The sequence below is a fragment of the Dromiciops gliroides genome, chromosome 3 (assembly GCF_019393635.1).
Source record: "Dromiciops gliroides isolate mDroGli1 chromosome 3, mDroGli1.pri, whole genome shotgun sequence".
Classification (NCBI taxonomy): domain Eukaryota; kingdom Metazoa; phylum Chordata; class Mammalia; order Microbiotheria; family Microbiotheriidae; genus Dromiciops; species Dromiciops gliroides.
This window is the reverse complement of record NC_057863.1, coordinates 590,696,501-590,715,469: the sequence shown is the minus strand read 5'-3', so window position 1 is coordinate 590,715,469 and position 18,969 is coordinate 590,696,501. Positions and strand designations below refer to the sequence as shown.

The following is an 18,969-nucleotide window of genomic DNA, read 5'->3' as shown; positions in this document are numbered from 1 at the left end:
ATCTTTAGGCCAATCACTTCCTCTTATTCTCAATTTCTTCACCTATAAAATGATCAAAATACAGCTCAAGAAGCATGTAGTAAGTACCCAGTTTGTGCAAGGTATCAGACTACCTGGCATAGGAGATAGAAGACTGGACCTGGATTTAGGAAATCTGCTTTAGATCCTGCCTTTGACATATATTGTTTCTGTGACCATGAGCAAGACAGTCTCCCAGTATCCCCAGGCAACTCTTTGAAACAGGGTTTCTTAATCTGGGTACATGAAAAGTATATTTTAATAACTACATTTCAATATAATTTCTTTGTAATCTTATTATTTTCTGCATTTAAAAACATCATTCAGATTGTACAAAAAAAAATCTGAGTGCCTGTTCTAAAACTGTATATTACTGATAGGTTGGTGATTAACATCCATGCCAGGAATTTCCACAATAGAAATCCCCTACATTGATGAAATTGCAGGTCCAGATGACCACCTCCAAAAATATGCCAGATACCATGTTAGGCTCTGGGGTCACACAAGCAAAAGCGAAGCATCCCCTGACCCCTGTGAGCTTTCACTGTGGAGGGTTGACAGTATGAGAGGAGATGTAAACACAAGTACCTTCACAGGACTGATATGAGAAAGTGTGTTAGAAGACTTGTGATCTGTAGAAATGGGAGCTTGCACGGAGTCACCATCATTACTATGCTATGCAGTGGAATGGTGTACAGAGGGGAGGTCAGAGAGGGGAGTTTGGACAGATGGCTACAGAGGGACGGACTGCTTTTATTCTAAAATAGAATGGATAACCAGGGAGGGCCAGAGAACTGAGAATACTCATAGTCCCCCTAGAAATAACTAGAGAGAAATGATGAAGTGTTCTCAAGTATGGATCAGATAAGGGCCAGAGACTCTAGTCCTAGGGATAAGGAGACCAATTAATTTTGGGGAACGGATTTCATTTCCAGTACAGACAATATCCTAGGTTCTCTACAAAGTCCCACAGGAGGTTACCTCCCGGGGCTATTTCTCAGTTTTCAGTTGCTATTGGAATATATGAATACCGTTATATGCATATATATGTATGTGTTTAATATTTTATATATATATGTATGTGTATATATATTCAGTGTAACACTGAAATTTTAAATTCTCAAGATTAAGTATCTTCAATTGGGAAAAATCAATTTACTTCTTCTAGGAGGCTGGAGTTAAAAGTGGTGAGCCTGAAACTTACTCTCTTGCCAATTTCATTGATAAAAAAAAAGCATCTATGTCTTGGCAAAGTGCCCTATATTGGCTGCTCTGAACAATTGCATTAATTTATTTGGGTGACTGGTCCTGAAACACTGCTTATTAAAAGCCACCTCCAGAGCTTGGGACAGGGAGAAAATGGTGGCTATTGGGGCTGGTGACAACAGCAGCTGGACACATGGGCTCTATCATACCCTAGGACATGAGCAGCTAGTTCCTCTTTTCCATAATCAGTAGACAGTAGGGACTGAGCCCACACTATACCTGCCATCATTAACCCAACTCCTACCTGCTGTCAGCTTTCTCATGATAGTGTCACAGATTCGTGGAATGTCAGATCTAGGAAGGACTTTAGATTTACTCTAGTCTTAGGAACCTGGGTTAAGAAGTAGAAGGAACCTTCCCTAGACATCACTTAGATCATACATCTCATTTTGTAAAGGAAGAAACTGAGATTAAGTGACTTGTCCAAGATCATACAGCTAGTAGGTGACAGACCTGGGGTTTAAACTTATATCCTGATGCTAAATCTAGTATTCTTTCCCCTGATCCATATTACCTCTCCTCGTATAGATGAGTAGATCGAGGCTACAGGAGGAAATGTGATGTCAAGGTCACAAAACTGGTAAGTAGCCGCGTTCAGACTAGAACCCAGGAGTTCTGATTTCCAAGCCAGGGCTCTTCTCACTGTGGTATAAAGTAGTACAAGGTTAATGTTCCTTGACTGGAAAGCAAGTGACCTGGGTTCTAATCTTGGTTCTGTTATTCCTGTATTAAGAAACTGCTATGTTGCAAGCACTGTGCTAAGCACCGGAATTTCCCCTTTTGTAATAGGGGGGACTATACCCTCCCCCTCTTTGTTCTCTGAATAATAATAGGTCACACTTCTGTGAACTTGTTGGGCTCAAGGCTGTAAGATTAGAAATTACCACTACTGCTACTTCTATAACTAACACAGTGAATTTGGAGTCAGGGTCTGCTACTCATTACTTGTGTGATCTTGGGCAAGTTCTCTCCTCTCTCCATATCTCAGTTTCCACATCTGTAAAATGAGTTTAGACTGGACAGTCTCCAAGTTTCCTTTCAAACTTCATCATAAGTTCTTCCAGGACAGGGACTGTATCTCCTATTCGTCTTTGTCCTCAGCCTTGAGCATAGACCCCTGCTTAATAAATTTTTGACAAGTAGGTGAATGAATAAATGGGTGGACAAGAATCCCCTACCCTAGTTCAGGGTGAAATAGTCCCCTGTTGGTCCCCTGAAGCCCTGAACTGATTTTTCAGCATGGTGGATAGAGAACCTAGCCTCATGAAGACCTGAGTTCAAATATGAACTCAGACACTAGCTGTGTGACCTTGGGCAAGTCACTTAACCTCTATATGCCTCAGTTTCCTCAACTGTAAAATGGAGACAGCACCTTTCAGGCTTGTTGTGAGGATGAGATAATATTTATAAAGTGTTTAGCATAGTTTCCAGCACATAGTAGTCACTTCATAAATGTTTGTTCTCTTAGCTCCCCTCCCATTTCCCCCCTAAATTTGTCTTATGGTTAGAATCTTTTGAATTGGTCTGTCTCCAAAGGTATCATACTTGGGTCTACACCCTGCTGCAATCCTCTCCTTGAGCCAGAGACTTTGAATTCTGATGCTTCCTTCCCTCTTTCTCACTCATGCTCCCACCCTCTTGTGGCATTTCAGACTCCTCACCCTAGAACCCTATCAGCCAGAACTCATTTGGGCTCTTTATTGTTCTGTCTCCTGTCAGACAACCAAATGCTGGCCCATCATGACATTAGCATTCCAGAAACCTCAGTCTGCATCACTCTTTTAAGATATCATTTATCTACAGTAATAAGAGGTGTACATGGAATCACAGAACCATGGAAAGGGGTCTCAGATTGCATAACATACAATTTCAGAGCTGGGAAAGATGTTAGTTTATAAAATGTCAGAACTGGAAGAGAGCCCTTAGAGCAGCAATTCTTGAGCTTTTTGGTTTCAGCACCCCTTTATATTCCTCAAAATTATTGAGGACCCCAAAGAGCTTTTGTTGATGTGGGTTATATCTGTCAATATCTCCCATATTAGAAATTTAAAATGAAAAAAAATGATAAATGTTTAAAATATTAATTTATAAATTCATTCAAAAGTAACAATAATAAACTCATATGTTAACTTATATAACATATTTTATGTAAAATAACTACATTTTCCAAAATGAAAAAAAATCAGTGAGAAGCCTGGCATTGTTTTACATATTTTTGCAAATCTCTTTAATGGCTGGCTAGAAGACAGCTGGATTCCCATATCTGCTTCTGCATGCAATCTGTTGCAATGTTGTTTTGGTTGAAGAATATAAAGAAATCTCGACCTCACACAGATATGTGGTTGGAAAAGGGAAGAATAGTTTATTACTATTATTGTGAAAATCATTTTGACCTCATGGAAACCCACCCCAAAGGGTCTTGGGGACCTGCAGGGATCCTCAGATCACCTTTTCAGAACTGCTGCCTTAGAGCAGAGAATGTCAGAGCTGAGAGAGGCCTTACACAGAATCTCAGAACTTGAGACTTTAGAGCATAATTCAATTCAATTCGATAAGAATTCATTAAACACCTACCACAGTCAAAGCTCTGTTCTAGGCACTGGGGATGCTATGAGTGCCAAGTTTGGGGGAACAGCAAAGGAGGCCAGTTTGGCTGGAATATGAAGGAGATTAGTATAAAAAAAGTCTGGGAGAATAGGTTGAAGCTGGGTTTGGCGGGGCTTTAAACACTAAGCTGAGGAATTTGCGTGTTTTTCTAGAGACTATAAGGAACCACAGTGAAAATTCTTAAGCTAAGGATTGACATCATCAGACTTTGTCCTTAGAGAGATTGTCTTGGTAGCTGTGTTAAGTATGGATTAGGTAGGCAAGAGGCTGGAAGTAGGGGAACCAATTAAGAAACTATTATAATAGCTAAGGTGAGAAGTGATGAGGGCTTCACTAGAATAGTAGCCATGTATGTGAAAAGGTGTATGGATACAAAAGATGTGATCATGGTAGATAGGACAAGACTTGTCAGTTGGCTATGAGAGTTGAGGGAGAGTGAAGGGTGAAGGATGACTCTAAGGTTGAGAACCTAGGCAACTGGAAAGATGGCAGTAATGGTGGGGGAGGGGGAGGGAGGAAGGGAGAGAAAGAGAAGTGAGTGCAAACATCAAAATAAAATTATATTAAAAATAAATTTAAAATATAGAATGACAACAACAATGAAAAATAAGGATGGTGGTGCCCTCAACAGAAACAGAGAAGCTTAGAAGAGGGACTGGTTAGGGAGTAAAATAATGAACTCCATTGTTGATATGTTGAATTTAAGATGTTGGCAAGGTTATACTGTAGCTTGGTGATGTGGGGCTGGAGCTCAAGAGAGATGTTAGAGTTGGATATGGAGATTTGAAAGTCATCTTGCATAGAGTCAAAAGTTGCAGCATGGTCAAGAAAGTTTGGAATTGAGAAAAGGCTATTGGATTCAGCAGCTAAAAGATGATTCATAATGTTAGATGGAACAGTTTTAGAGAAGTGCTATTATCAGAAACCAGATTGGGAAAAGGTTAAAACATATGTAGGAAGTGGAAAGGTGACAAGAATTATAAACAACTCTTTCTAGGACTTTGGCAGTGAGTAGGGAAAGAGATATTTAAGAATGGGGATTAAGAATGAATGGAAATAATGGAAATAAGAGATTTTTAAAATATATGTTTATTTATTTCATTAAGTATTTCCAATTACATATTTATTAATTTTACATTCATTTTTTTCAATTTTGAGTTCCAAATTCTCTCCCTCCTTTATCCCTTGAGAAGGGAAGCAATGTGACATCAATTATACATATGAAATAATATAAAACATATTTCTATATTTGCTGTGTTACAAAAGAAAATTCACACACAAAAACCAAGATAGTTTGGGGTTTTTTTTAAGTATGCTTCAATCCACACTCAGAATTCACTGGTTCTCTCTGGGGATGGATAGAATTTTTCATCATGGGTCCTTTGGAATTGTCTTAAATCATTGTCTTGGTCAGAGAAACTAAGTCTTTCTCATCATTACATTATTGCTGTTACTGTGTACAATGTTTTCCTGGTTCTGCTCACTTCACTTTGCATCAGTTCATATAAGTTTTCTCAGGTTTGTCTGGAAACCATCCTGCTTGTCATTTCTTACAGTACAATAAGGAATAAGAGATTTTTAAGAAAGGGGAAAGCTGGGCATGATTGTAAGAAAGGAAGAAAGCAATAAATAAGGAAATGATGAAGATAGCATTGTGAGAAGATATAAGGGACAAGCTTCTGAACATGAGATGAAATGGGATCAAGGGAAAAACTAGAGGGATGGAGAACAAGATATCTATCCCTCAGAGACTGGAGGAAGGAATGGGAGGGTGCAGTATAAAGAAGGTTTGAGGTCTGGAGTATGGTTAGGGTTAGAAACTCAATGGAAGATTATGCCAGATCCCCTCTGTTATTTTTTTTTTAATAAAGTAGGAGGGAAGGTGACCTATTAAGGAGAGATGATGGAGAAGATGGTGGGTGGGGCTTGAAGAGAGAAGAGAAAGTTCACAATAGCCACTCTAGAGGGTGTGAGAGAGCTGAATTAACTGAAATACTTCATTTACCATACAGAGCTATAGAATACTTAGTTACTATTCTTAATTACTGTTAAGGCTCTTTAATAACAGGATGCCACCCCTCGGTGACCATACAGGTGCTTCTACTCTGGGCAACATTGCCCAGGCTATTTATCATGTAAAATTTCAAGGGAAATGAATCAATGTCTTAAGACTGACCCACAACATCCTACAGCAGCATAGAGGTCACATACATGAATTGGGGGAGAGAAGTATAAGATCACAGATGTATAGCTGTTAAGGGACCCTAAAGTTCATCAAGCACGTGTATTTTGTACATGAGGAAACTGAGGTTAAGTGACTTGACCAAGGTCAGACAGTTGGGAAGTATCTGTGGCTGGATTTGAACACAGGTCTTCCTGATTCTGGGTCCAACATTCTCTCCATTACACCACCCAGGCTCTTTGGAGCAGCCACTTCAGGTTCTTGAGCATGCTTGAACAGAAGGATTTTAATTGTTAGAGTTTCCTGGGCATGGTCTTCTCACCTTAAGTCCCTTCCTTTTCTAGATCTATAATTCTGGTATCCTAAAAATGAGCTGGTCAGGAAGTTGATAATTATTTACTAATGATAAGCCAGGCATTAACAACAGCCAGGTCCCATGCTAAGGACTTGGGATACAAAGAAAGACAAAAACAGTTCCTACCGTCAAGGAGCTCACAGTCTAATGGGGGAGATAACATGAAAAAACAACATACAAAGAGAATGTATAGAGGATAAAGAGGAGATAATTAATAGAGGGAAGCCACTAGAATCCCTGTGCTCTGCTGATTGTCCCAACTACAGAGAATATTGGTCAGGAAGTACTCACTGTCTCATCAATCTGTTGTGTAGGTAGGTAGGTGGGTGGGTGGGTGGGTGAGTGGATGGATGGATGGATGGATGGATGAATGGATGGATGGATGAATAAATAGATCCATACATACACAGATATATACATACATATATACATGTAGCTATATATATATATATACATATATATGTATATACACATATATAAACCCATTTTTAATTTGTTTCCTTTGCAATGCTATGTGTTAATATCTATTTTATGCATTTAAAAATTATTTTGAGAGTAGGTTCATAGGCTTCACCAGACTACCAAGAGGGTCCAAGACACAAAAATGGTTAAAAACTCTTGATTAAGAAGTGGCCTATGATGAACTGGGCTTCACATTCAGCATGGTAAATGGGGAAATACATGGTCTGTCTCCTTTCCCTGGGATATTTCTACTCAGAGCATTGTGGACATGATCCAGGCCATGCGAGGCTTCCCGGAAGATCCCTGGAGTCCTTGATTAGGGAGCTCTGAAGCAATATGGTTGTCTTCAAATTTCCTGTGCCTCAGGAAGAGGACTATAAATGATGCTGTAGCCCCTCCCCATCCATCCCCCTGGTCCTGGGCCTTGGCCCAATTTAAGTCCCTAACCATCTCGAGGACATTAGCCATCTGAGCAGTCTGTGTTTGCAGACCTCAAATGTCTGGGGTCTTCTCATGTTGATTCATGACACATTGCCTCCTAGCTTTCCTGTGCTCTTCTTATTAGCAGGCTCAGCTTTCCAACAGCACTGGACCAGCCAGTTGTTCCATAACAGTTGTAACTATCTGATGATTTCTGATGATTGGCAGCTCCAAAGGCCAGTAAAATTAGTGGAAAGTAGAAAAGGGAAGGGTCTCCTCCTACTACATTTCTGTGTGACCTATTAACAAATACTCTAGGGAGTTCTATGTTCTTACAAAATCTCCACAAATAGCCCTGGTCCCAAAAAGCACATGTGGGACTTTTGTGGGAGGACGTAGGTGTGAGTGGAACTTCCAACAATCATTGTCAATGTCATGTAACACCAAGCTAGGGACATGTGCAGCCTGGGAGGCTGGAACCTCAGACACCCAGATGCAGACAGGCATGGTCATGATTGAGAGATATATAGTAGGAGGGTAGTTAAATCCAGGGTCAGGAGCTGTGACTGATCTCCTTGCTGGCCTCAGTGAGAGCAAAGTGGAGAATAAAATGAATTGTTTCTTGAATGCTTTGAATTCCTTTGAGAAAGTATAAATGTAGCCAACCTTCTATTAACTGACAGAGGGAAGCAGTGGCCTGGATAATCCCAGACTCACTTCCCTTTGGCTTCACAGATTGTACTCTGTGAGTTCTGTGTGGGAACAGTGGTCTTGTGACTTGGTTGTGACTGATTTCTCCCCATTAGACGAAGGGTTTGAAATCCTGGTCCCTCCTGGTGAGGGAGGGAGGTGATCAGGAATGGAAAGGAGTCAGAGATGGGAAGCAAGCCCATGATAACAAATCCACTGTGAATCACCAAGGCAACTGGAGAGTCGTAGACCAACAGAGGTTAAAGGGGACATGGAGCTCATCTCATCCTATTTCCAGTTTATTGGTGAGGGAATGGAAGTTCAGAGATGAGAAATGGGCTTGCCCAAGGTTGCACAGCCTGTTAAGTATAGGCTAAAACCCAGGCCTCTTGATCTGGCCCAGGACATTTTTGCTCTCACCAATTGTCAGGAGACAGGAGTCTTGCCATTGGTTGAGTCTCCAAAAGGCATTGAGAAATGGCAGAAAGTTAGATGAGACTCTACTGAGTGAAGTCTTTCACTCCCTCCTGATCTTTCCCGGGGTCTCAGTTGCCTTGGATGGGGACCAGCCTCCTTAGAGAGAAACACCCCCAGGTGGGAACAGCTGCAAGGAAAAGCCTGCAGCTGAATCTTTGCCTCCTTCCCTCTTCTGATTTTGCTCCATTCTCTCTCTCTCCTCCCTTCTCTCTCTTCTTCCTTCATCTTTCTTCCTTCCCACTTTCCTTGTTCTCCCTTTTCAATCTATTCTTTCTTACTCTATTCTCTTCTGACTCCCTTCCTTTTCCCTTCTCTCCCTCCTTTTCTCTCTCATTTTTCTTCTTTCATTCTTTCCTTCCTTCCCTCCTATCTCCTCCCTCCCTCCCTCTTTTCCCTACTTTCCTTGCTTCTTTTTTCATCCTTCCTTCTTCCCTCCCTCCTCTCTTCTCTCTCCTCCTTGCTATAACTGCCCTCCATTTGGCCTCATCTCCTTCCATTCTCTTTCATCTTCCCTCCTCTGCTCTCTCTCTCTTCTTCCACAATTCTTCATTCCTCCCTTCTTATCCTCCCTCTCATTTGTTATGCCTCCATTCTCCCTCTTTCTTACTCTTCCTCTCTTCTGGCTTCTCCCTCTCCTCCCTTCCTCCTATTTCCATCCTTTCCTTCTCTCTTCTGTCCTCTCTAATCTGACTTCCCTTTTTTCTTCTTTCCTTCTCCTCTCTCATTCATCTTTCCTCCATCCCCCTTCTTTCTTGTTCTCTCTTCTGACTCCACTCCTTTATCCCTTGCTCTCCTTCCTCCTTTGTCTTTCCCCTCCTCTCCCTCTTTCCTTATTCCTCTCCTTCCTTTTACCTCCCCAATTCCTTCTCTCTCCCTCTCTTTAAAATCCTATTTTCTTTCTGCATCAAATCTTTTCTGTCTTCTCCATTTATTTTCCCCCACCCCCTCCTCCATGATCCCCTAACCCCTTCCTCCCTCTTTCTATTGCTGCCATGGTGGTGGTTCTCCCAGAAATCCAAGATTTCCACATTTGAGAAGATGTGGGCATTCATGAGCAGCAAACCCTCAGCCCTGGTGAAGAACAATGAGGAGGGCATCCAGAGAGCCCTTACAGCCGACTACGCCCTACTCATGGAATCCACAGCCATAGAGTACATCACTCAGAGGAATTGCAACCTCACCCAAATTGGGGGCCTCATCGACTCCAAAGGCTATGGGATCGGCACACCTATGGGTGAGTGGGTGTCCAGTCCCCGCCACTGCCACTCACCAAGGAGGAAGCTGCCCACCATTCATAGCCCAGACAAGGAACTGAAGGGAAAGAAACAGGGAGAGATGACTTGCTTGGGATCACATATCGAGGCAGCTTGGAGGGTGGAAATTTAGCACTACCTAGAGATGAGGGGATGGGTTTGAACACCTCATGACATCTCTTGTAGCCATTCCCAGTCAATAACATGAAGCAGGAAGGGGCCATATGGCTCTTGCCTGCTTCCTCCTCTACAAACACTGTGGAGCTCTCTGCCTGTGTCTGAGTAAATGCTCAATAATATGATCCACTGACCCATAATAAACAGTAAGTAGCTCACTTTTATACTGTATTTTTATCCATTATTTCAAAGGATCCTCACGATAGCCCTGGTTGGGAACTAAGGCAGGTATTGCTATCCCCATTTCAGAGATGTGAAAACTGAGGAAATGAGAGAAGTTACTCAAGGTCACACAGTAGTAAAAGTTGAAATTCAAATCCAGGTCTCCTGGTGCGTTAGACCAGGACTAATGTGCTAAGGGGAGAGAGCTAGAGCTAAGTGCCTTACCTACTGAGGGTCCTTTTTCCCTTCCTTACTTCCCCCACCCTCACAACTCCAGTAATACATGTGCATCTGCAGAGAATACCTGAAGGTGCACTGACCTGGATTTAGAGTCAAAAGATAAGTAGTTCAAGTCTCTGTCACTTATCTATGTGACTATGGACAAATTCCTTCTCCTCCCAGACTCTAGGTTTCCTGGTCTATCTCCCTGGGCTGAGACAATTACTAGAGAAATGTGAGCTTCTCTTGTTGCCCTTGCTGTTGTTTTGTGTAAAAAGGGCCTCAGGAGGAGGTTGGGTTGGGCTCTCCCTGACAGCACTTTCCTCCATGTCCCCTCCCCAAGGCTCCCCTTACAGGGACAAGATCACCATTGCCATCCTCCAGCTCCAGGAAGAGGACAAGCTTCACATTATGAAAGAGAAGTGGTGGCGGGGAAATGGCTGCCCCGAGGAGGAGAACAAGGAGGCTAGCGCCCTGGGCATTCAGAAGATTGGCGGCATCTTCATCGTGCTTGCTGCGGGGCTGGTTCTCTCTGTGCTGGTGGCTGTGGGAGAGTTCATCTACAAACTCCGAAAAACAGCTGAGCGGGAACAGGTAACCCCTTCCCCAGGGAGGTGGGGGTGCAGGGGCCAGGTGGAGTGAGTGAGGGCACATCGGAGACTGATTGGACAGAGCTTAGCTGGGGGATGGGGTCAAGGGAGGGATGAGCACTTAGAGAGTGTCAGAGCTGAGTGGGACCTTAGAACACAGAATGTCAGAGCTCGGAAAGTCATTGGAACACAGAATGTCGAGAACTGGAAGGGAACTTAAAATGCAGCATGTCAGAGCTGGGAGGGGCCTTAGAACACAGACCGCTGGAGCTGGGGGACCCTAGAACACATAATGTCAGCTGGTGTACCTTAGAACACAGCATGTCAGGCTGGGGTACCCTAGAACATAGAATGTCAGAGCTGGGGGACCCTAGAACATAGAATGTCAGCTGACGTACCTTAGAACACAGCATGTCAGGCTGGGAAACCCCAGAACACATAATGTCAGCTGGTGTACCTTAGAACACAGCATGTCAGGCTGGGGCACCCTAGAACATAGAATGTCAGAGCTGGGGGACCCTAGAACATAGAATATCAGCTGGTGTACCTTAGAACACAGCATGTCAGGCTGGGGGACCCTAGAACATAGAATGTCAGAGCTGGGGACCCTAGAACATAGAATGTCAGAGCTGGGAAAGACCTTAGAGTTCATACAATCCAATCTCTTCATTACACAGATGGGGAAGCTGAGGGTCAGGCAGGGAAGGAGATAAACCCGAGATCAGATAGCGAGTTAGTGTTAGAACTGAGACCAGAATCTTGGTCTCTTTACTCCTTCAGAGAGACCGATGCTACCCCAAGTATAATTCTGCCCTCTGTACCACACAGGGAATAACAGCAGGCCTCCTCCTCCCTCTTCCTTCCAGCGTTCATTCTGCAGCACTGTGGCTGACGAAATCCGATTCTCCCTCACCTGCCAGCGACGGGTCAAACACAAGCCTCAGCCACCAGTCATGGTCAAAGCCGACGCTGTCATCAACATGCACACATTCAATGACCGTAGACTCCCAGGCAAGGACAGTATGACCTGCAATACTGCACTGGCACCTGTGTTCCCCTAGGGTTGCACCAAGGGCCAGGGACTGGCAGTTAAGGCAGTTCCCTTAAGGCAGAAGATGGGGACAGAAGGAAAGATCCCCCTTCCAAGTCTGGGCAGTGAAGGAAGCTGGCCCCACCCCCACTTGCCCATCTACAATGAACCTACCAGACCCCAACCTGTGGTTATGGGAATTGGGTGGGTAGTGGGGGAAGGGGGAGCTTCTTTTTTGTCTCTCTAAAGCAGAAGAGACTAAGATGAAGAATGCATATGTGTCACACACACACACACACACACACACACACACACACACACACACACACACACACCCCTCAGGCTGAACACTCCCCATCTTGTAGACAGGGATTCATACAGTGGACCCTCTGCTGACAAAAGGGCTCCATGCCAGCAGCCTTCTGGGGGGATCCCAAGTCTCCACATTTAAAACTCTGTCCGGTGGGCTTCCAGGAGTGTGGCAATTTAAAAAAAACAGCAACTATTTTGATTAAGGGGGAATGGCCATCATTATGGACAGATGGACACCCACACACCCCCAGGACAGATAGGCTGAAAGGAAGCCTCTGCTGTCCATTGACTGCTAGCCTCATGCTGAGTATCCAGGAGGGTTGAGGCCCATTGGCTTAGACAGAGCACCATGTTGGTGATGATGGAAGGGCCCAGGAAGAAGCAACACTATGAACTCCTTCTAGATGAGACACCTCTTTTTTGAATGGGCTGAGAGAACCAGAGTAGAGGGAGGTAAACCACGATGAATTCTTCAACAAGCTCTTCCAGACCCAAGGGGCAGATGTCCTCTTGTCCCTCTTAGAGAAAGGAGAGACTCCAGCCACCAGTCCTCACCCTCCAAAGCCAGGCAGGAAGACATATATCTTGGGAAAAAAACAGATAGCTTTCAATTGGGACAACCAAGCTATTGCCAGAGCCAGGCTGATATTCATTTGGAGCCTGAAGATTTCATTGGTCATGTCTTGTCTCCTTTTGCCACTGATTTTTTTCTGTCCCCCTCTGTCCTCTTGGGAGGACAAATGAAGGAGAAATGAGCTCTTGGCCCTGGCTAATGAAGAAGCAAAGCTTCATTTTTTTAGAGCATAGATGAGCCTTGGGCTAGACAGCATCCTGTAGAGGCCGACATCTGGGAACATGGAGAGGACCAGAGGTTGAAGAGATGACCACAAGAGGCCCTGACCTTCAGGACCTTTCAGAAACTGTGAGAGCTTGTTTCCAATGGCAATTCTGGGCAAAATCTCATCTCCCCAGGGTGGGAGAGGGAAACTGTGCCTAGAAGCATTAACCAAAGACCCCACAAGGTGACCTCCATCCAAGTCACCCCTCAGCTCCTCTCTTCATTCCCCCTGGAGTGGTGGGGACACTGTGGTGCTTTGGGGGACTGGCCAGAGAAGTGGGCAACAGGGAATACTGGAAGGAACAAAGTGTACTTAAGGAAGGCACGGTTGGTCCTCAGAGGCTCTTCTCGAGCAGGAGGATTGCCCTACGTGGAGGGCATTCATCAGGGTGGGGGCCAGAGTGACATGAGCCTTCCACATCCAGTACCTGGCTTGAACACGATGCTTCAGTCCTGCCCTCGCCTCCCAGCTCTGCTGAAGTGACCTTGTTATTGAGGAGCTGAGTTTGGTCTTTGGGGGCTTCTCAGAAAAAAACAAGTCTCTGAATCCTCCCACCCCCTCCCAGTCCCTATTAAAGTGGGCAGACCCACTGAGGATCACCCCATGGTTGTGGGATTAGGCAGGGACAGGCAAAGAGTCCCCCCATGCACTACAGCCTAAACAGGAGTACCTTCTCTGTAGCCCATGTGCTGAGGGACAGACCCAGTGCCTGCTTCCAGGGTCACCACATGTCCCCAGCTCTGATTGGGTAGACAATGTTTGGGGCGGGCTGGGTCAATTGACCCTGCACTATAGCCAAATGCATTCACTAATGAGAAGACAAGCCATGATGTAATGGAGTTTCTTGGTATGTGTGTATACATATATGCACACATATGTGTGTCTAGCTAATGTCAGGAACAGGGAAGAACAATCAGTAAATCAGAGTCCTGTTGATACTTCTTTGGTGAAGGAAAATGTTTCCTAAGAGACTGTGTTTGGATTTCAGGTGCCAGCACATGAAGTGCATGAACATTTGGACTAAGTCTAAGCCAAGCGCTTGATTATTAACTCATGGTCACTCATCTTATTATTTTTTAAGTGAATTAACAGGACCCTAAATATGGATTTGTCTAATTGCTCTTCCCTTTGTGTTTATTAGCCACTACTTATCATTAGAATATATTTCATAGAATACATGCATACACAGCCATATATAAAATGGGTGTGTGTGCTTCAATATATTCTCACAGCAGTGTGCAAAAAGCACTTTAAGTGAGATGATTTGTGTGTGGCATTTCCGTGAGAGAAACAAGGAACTATCACAATAGTTAGGCAAACCTTCTTCAAGTAGTCAGGTGGTTTCTGGTTTTCTTTGCTGGCATGGAATGATGCTCCCATGTATTTATATGTTAAGAGTTTATATCCTAGACCAGAGAGTCATAGATCTGGAGCTAGAAGGGAGGTCAGAAGCCTACATCAGGTTAGCATCCAGCATTAGCCAGTGAGGATGGATGGCTAATGTCCAATGTTCCCTGTAAACTCGAATCTCTGAAAACTTTGTTACAGAGGTGTGTGATTCTCAAGATCATATCAGGAAAGACACAACCAGGAAAGGAAGGTATGTTTTCACCTTCAAGGAGTGGTTTCTTAGTGCTCAGGTTTGCAGAATGTATTGGACATTAGCCAGATCATTAGGGGTTGTAATGCACATCCACACGATTAAAATGTCAAGAGATAGTTAAACATTCCAGTTTGCTGGTGGAAAAACCCAGGTTTGGACAGGCCCCTCATCTTGACCACTTGTCCCAGCATCAGTCTTTCCTCAGGTTTCTGGAGTCACCATCGATCTCCCATAATCCAGATATTGTTCTATACTTTCTTGGCCAAACTGGCCAATTTGGCATCTGACAGTGAGATAAATTCCCCAGAGACTACCTCCCCTCCCTTCCCCTCCACTCTCTTTCCTTCCTCCTAACACTGCCTGCCATTCAGAACTCCTGTTATTTGGACCAATGAGGGAGAGCCCGGGAAGATTTCTTTATTGAGCCTGCTCTATCAGCCCAGCCTCAAGAGCATCTCTGGGAAAGAAAAGACCTTCCTCAGCCAATAGCCTGGAGAAGGCAGCTCCTTCAAGTGACAAGAATGGCCTCTTTCTTAGTGGAGCCACATGGCTGCCTCCTTCAGAAAGAATACTAGAGCCTGGGACCCGGCAGGCAGGAGGAGAGTTGGCCTAGTTTGAGGATGGACTGAGAGATTAGCCATCAGTGGGATCCGGGAGCTGTGCCCCTTCCCTAAACAAAAGAAGGAGGCAGAAACTAATCACAGCAGTAGACTGGCCAGTCCCTGGTCGGGGGCTTCTACTCCTCCCCTTCTTTCTCCTCCTTTCTCTTTCTCCCTTTTGTGTGTGTGTGTGTGTGTGTGTGTGTGTGTGTGTGTGTGTGTGTGTTGGGAAGCCATGTTTGGGGAGGGGCTGGGAGAGGCATTTACTATTCAGGCTTTTTGCAAATTCTTCTCCATCACCCAGCATGAAGTAGCTGATCCCTTCCCCCAGATGCTCCAGCTGTGCAAGCAGACATCTGGAATTAACCCAGCTGCCTTCAGTAGCAGAACCTCCTGCTGGTGCCCTTCGCCCGGACCCTCCTCTTAATGCTAGTCTTGAAGACAGCAGCAGTGGGACGATGCTTCATTTACAGTCCTTGGGCATTGCTTCAGGAGAGACAGCAACTCCCAAAACTTTTCTTTGGTAGAAAGCAAAGTTCTGTACTATATATATATATATGAATGTACAAAGAGATATATATATATACATATATATACTGTATATATATATGCACAGTGTATATATACTGCATAGCACATCTGTATATGTACCCCCTCGCACACACGCTCACATGCCTGCTGCGTGTATACACACATGCACGCGCACACGCGCGCGCACACACACACACACACACACACACACAGTGTATATATAATATGGCCAGTAAAACTTGGATGATGGTAATTCAAGGACCTCCAAGGAGTATTTCTTGCCCAGATGCCTGCAGACCCTTCCCAGATACATTCTGGGGAACATGAAGACTGCAGACTATGAAAGGCCAAGAGCAGAATCCACTATATTGAGGGGATGAGCCAGGCACTCTGGGCAGCCAAACCACAAGAGAGGGACCTGGGAAGTTCAACTCCCCCCCAAGCCAGTGCACAGGCTACCTGTGGTACCTACTTTCTCTCCTTGCCCTCTCCTTTCCCCACTTTCTTCCTCCCTGCCCCCCTTCTGCTGTCCACTCCTGGCCATGTCCCCATCACCTTGTCCTGCCTTCTGGGTCCCTCCCATTGCTGTAGTTGGGATTGATAAGCCTTAGTGCTAGCTCTTAGGGTGCAGGAGAAGGTTTCCAGGGGTCCTCTGTGCTCTTCCCCATTCCCAGTCTTGGGGTGTGTGGCTAGAAGAAGACAGATTGGTGGTGGCCTGGCCAAGCTGTATCCTTCTTTTTTTTTTTTTTTTTGCGGGGCAATGGGGGTTAAGTGACTTGCCCAGGATCACACAGCTAGTAAGTGTCAAGTGTCTGAGGCCAGATTTGAACTCAGGTACTCCTGAATCCAGGGCCGGTGCTTTATCCACTGTGCTATCTAGCCGCCCCCCGAGCTGTATCCTTCTGTGATGTGGCCTCTTCATCTCTCATGACCATCAGGGAATGGGCAGGGAGGGAGAGCAAAAGGATCTATGGTCCACTTTACCTTCTTGTGGTCAGCTAGAAGAAGTGAGTGGTCAGGTCGTCTTCCCATCATTCTTATCCCATATTCATGCATACAACCCAACATATACACACACACATGCATAAACACACACATACATCTATTAAACACATAAATTGTTTCTCACTACTCCACTTAATCTCAAAATACCAGCCCAGGGCTGTAATCCCAAATGAGGAGAAACCCCAGAACAGAGGTTTGCATCCTATCTGCCCCACCCCTTTCACATTAGAACTCACAGAATTGAATAGGGAAGCCCTATTGTGTGGACTACTGAGGCCTGCAGAGAAGGTTACAGATCAGCAGCAGGGCAGTGGTGGACCTGGGGGTGTGAGCCGAGGTATCCTCCCTGATCAGCCCCACTTGCCTTTCTTAGTCCTGCATGAACCCAAAGGTCAAATTTCCTTTTCTCTCCTATGTATGGGGGAAGGAGATGGAGCCTCATCTAATTTCCTCTGCTGCCTCCAGGGTGGGGTCTCCATCTCTGGGTGGATTTTAGCTTTATAGGGAGAACGGTCCATCCCCTTGTTCACTAGAACCCCAACTCTGCACCACAGAATTTTGGGGGGCACGGCAAAGTATGGAATCATCCCACCCCAAGGGAATAGCTTGACTAAACTAAATGCTCCCCAAAGCCATATACTGGACATGGCATCACCTCACACAAACTCAACACAACAAAGCACAGTAACTATATGTGAACTACCACACTACAGCTTGCTTCTCTCTGTCTGTCTCTCTCTTCTCTCCCCCTCCCTCCCTCTTTCTCATTCCTCCTACACTCTCTTCCCTTTCCTCCCTTCTCCCCCTTCTCCTCTTCTTCCCTGTCTTTGTCTACCTCAATCCCTCTAACTATTCCCTTGCTTTTCCTCCTTCCTTTTTCTTTCCCTCTTCCCCTCCCTCTGTTCTTTCCTTCTTGCCTTTCTGTTTCTGTCTCCCTTCCTCTCATCCTCTTCTCTGTGTGTCTCTATCTCCCTTCTCTCATCTCCTTTCTTTCCTCTCCTCTTGTGTCTCTGTCTCTGTCGCTCACCACTGCTTTTTATCACCTCCATACTCAGCTACTAGTTTCCTTCTATGCCTCTCAGCCTCCATCCCTTTCCCTCAGCCTACCTGGACCTCCCCAATTCCTATGGCTCTCCCTCAGTAATGTCTGCTGTTCCTGTCTTGGTGGGACAGGAGATTTTGGTTGGTTTCCCTCCTCTGCCCTTTGGTCAGGGCTCTCTGGGTTTGAGGCTGCCCCTAAACCTTCAGGAAGGAACAAAGAAAAACTCTTCGGGCAGCCACGGTTCAGAGGTGCCTGATGAGTAGATCTTCTGAGAGTTCTACCAGGTCTCAACTGGCCTGCCTTGACCTTGTTCCTGGGCACATTGACAGTAAAATATGGTAAGGACCACCACCTGGCTAGGCCTCCCTGGATGGGCCCTTAAGGATAAGATCTGTGCTTCTATCATGCAGTGGGGCCTGGCCCAAAGCTCCTGAGTCTGCCTTCCCCTGGCTCACTTATTCGCTTGCTAGCTAGCTTGTTCACTCTCTCACTGGCTCTTGCTCACTCCAGCCCCTGCCCAAGGGCCTGTCCTGGCCTACCTTTTGTCCTTCCTTCACTCGATGGTCTCTGGGCCAATCAGGGGATGCCCTTTGTGGACATGCAGAATTTCTATGAATATAGTTTTTTGTAAACATTTTGTAATGATTTTGGTTTCATAGTAACTGTGTTACTTGCTAATCATTCTAGGCCCATGTAAATAAATTCCCCCCCAAATCTGTTGATTTCCTTTTTAAGACACTGTGAAATATCAAAGTACACAGTTTGCTGTTATGAGGTAATATGGTTTTAAATTTTAAATAATAAAAAAGATTTCTAGAAAATAGTCACACCTTGTTTGTTTCTTTTAGTTTTCTCCTGGAGAACTGGCTCTTCTGGAGGTGGGAGTGAACTCAGGCTCCCACTATTCCTACTCAATCAATCAATTCAACAAGTATTTATTAATTTATTAAGCATCTATGCCAGGCATTGGACTAATCCCTGGAAAATTAAAGCAAGGTAAAAATAGTTCCTACTCTCAAGGCACTTCTAGTCTGGTAGGGAGACAATATGTAAATAACTAGGTACAAATGAGAGTGGGGATATGGGAGGAAGGGGGAGGAAGGGAAAGGAGAGGAAGGGGGAAGGGACAA

At 44.8% G+C, this 18,969-nt stretch overlaps 1 protein-coding gene across 8 annotated transcripts in view; it reads left to right on the top strand.

Moving 5' to 3' along the window:
* Positions 1-18,662, top strand: part of GRIK3 (glutamate ionotropic receptor kainate type subunit 3) — a 321,882-nt gene extending 303,220 nt beyond the window's left edge. For 5 of the 8 annotated variants that reach the window (XM_043994620.1, XM_043994614.1, XM_043994611.1 and 2 more), the window contains 3 exons: positions 9,489-9,711; positions 10,632-10,882; positions 11,707-18,662. In XM_043994620.1, coding sequence (XP_043850555.1) covers positions 9,489-9,711; positions 10,632-10,882; positions 11,707-11,904 — 672 coding nt within the window. In that variant the 3' untranslated portion in view covers positions 11,905-18,662. The remainder of the gene's footprint in view (positions 1-9,488; positions 9,712-10,631; positions 10,883-11,706) is intronic. The other 3 variants (XM_043994615.1, XM_043994612.1, XM_043994617.1) reach the window with 1 other exon arrangement.
* The last annotated feature ends 307 nt before the right edge of the window (positions 18,663-18,969 follow it).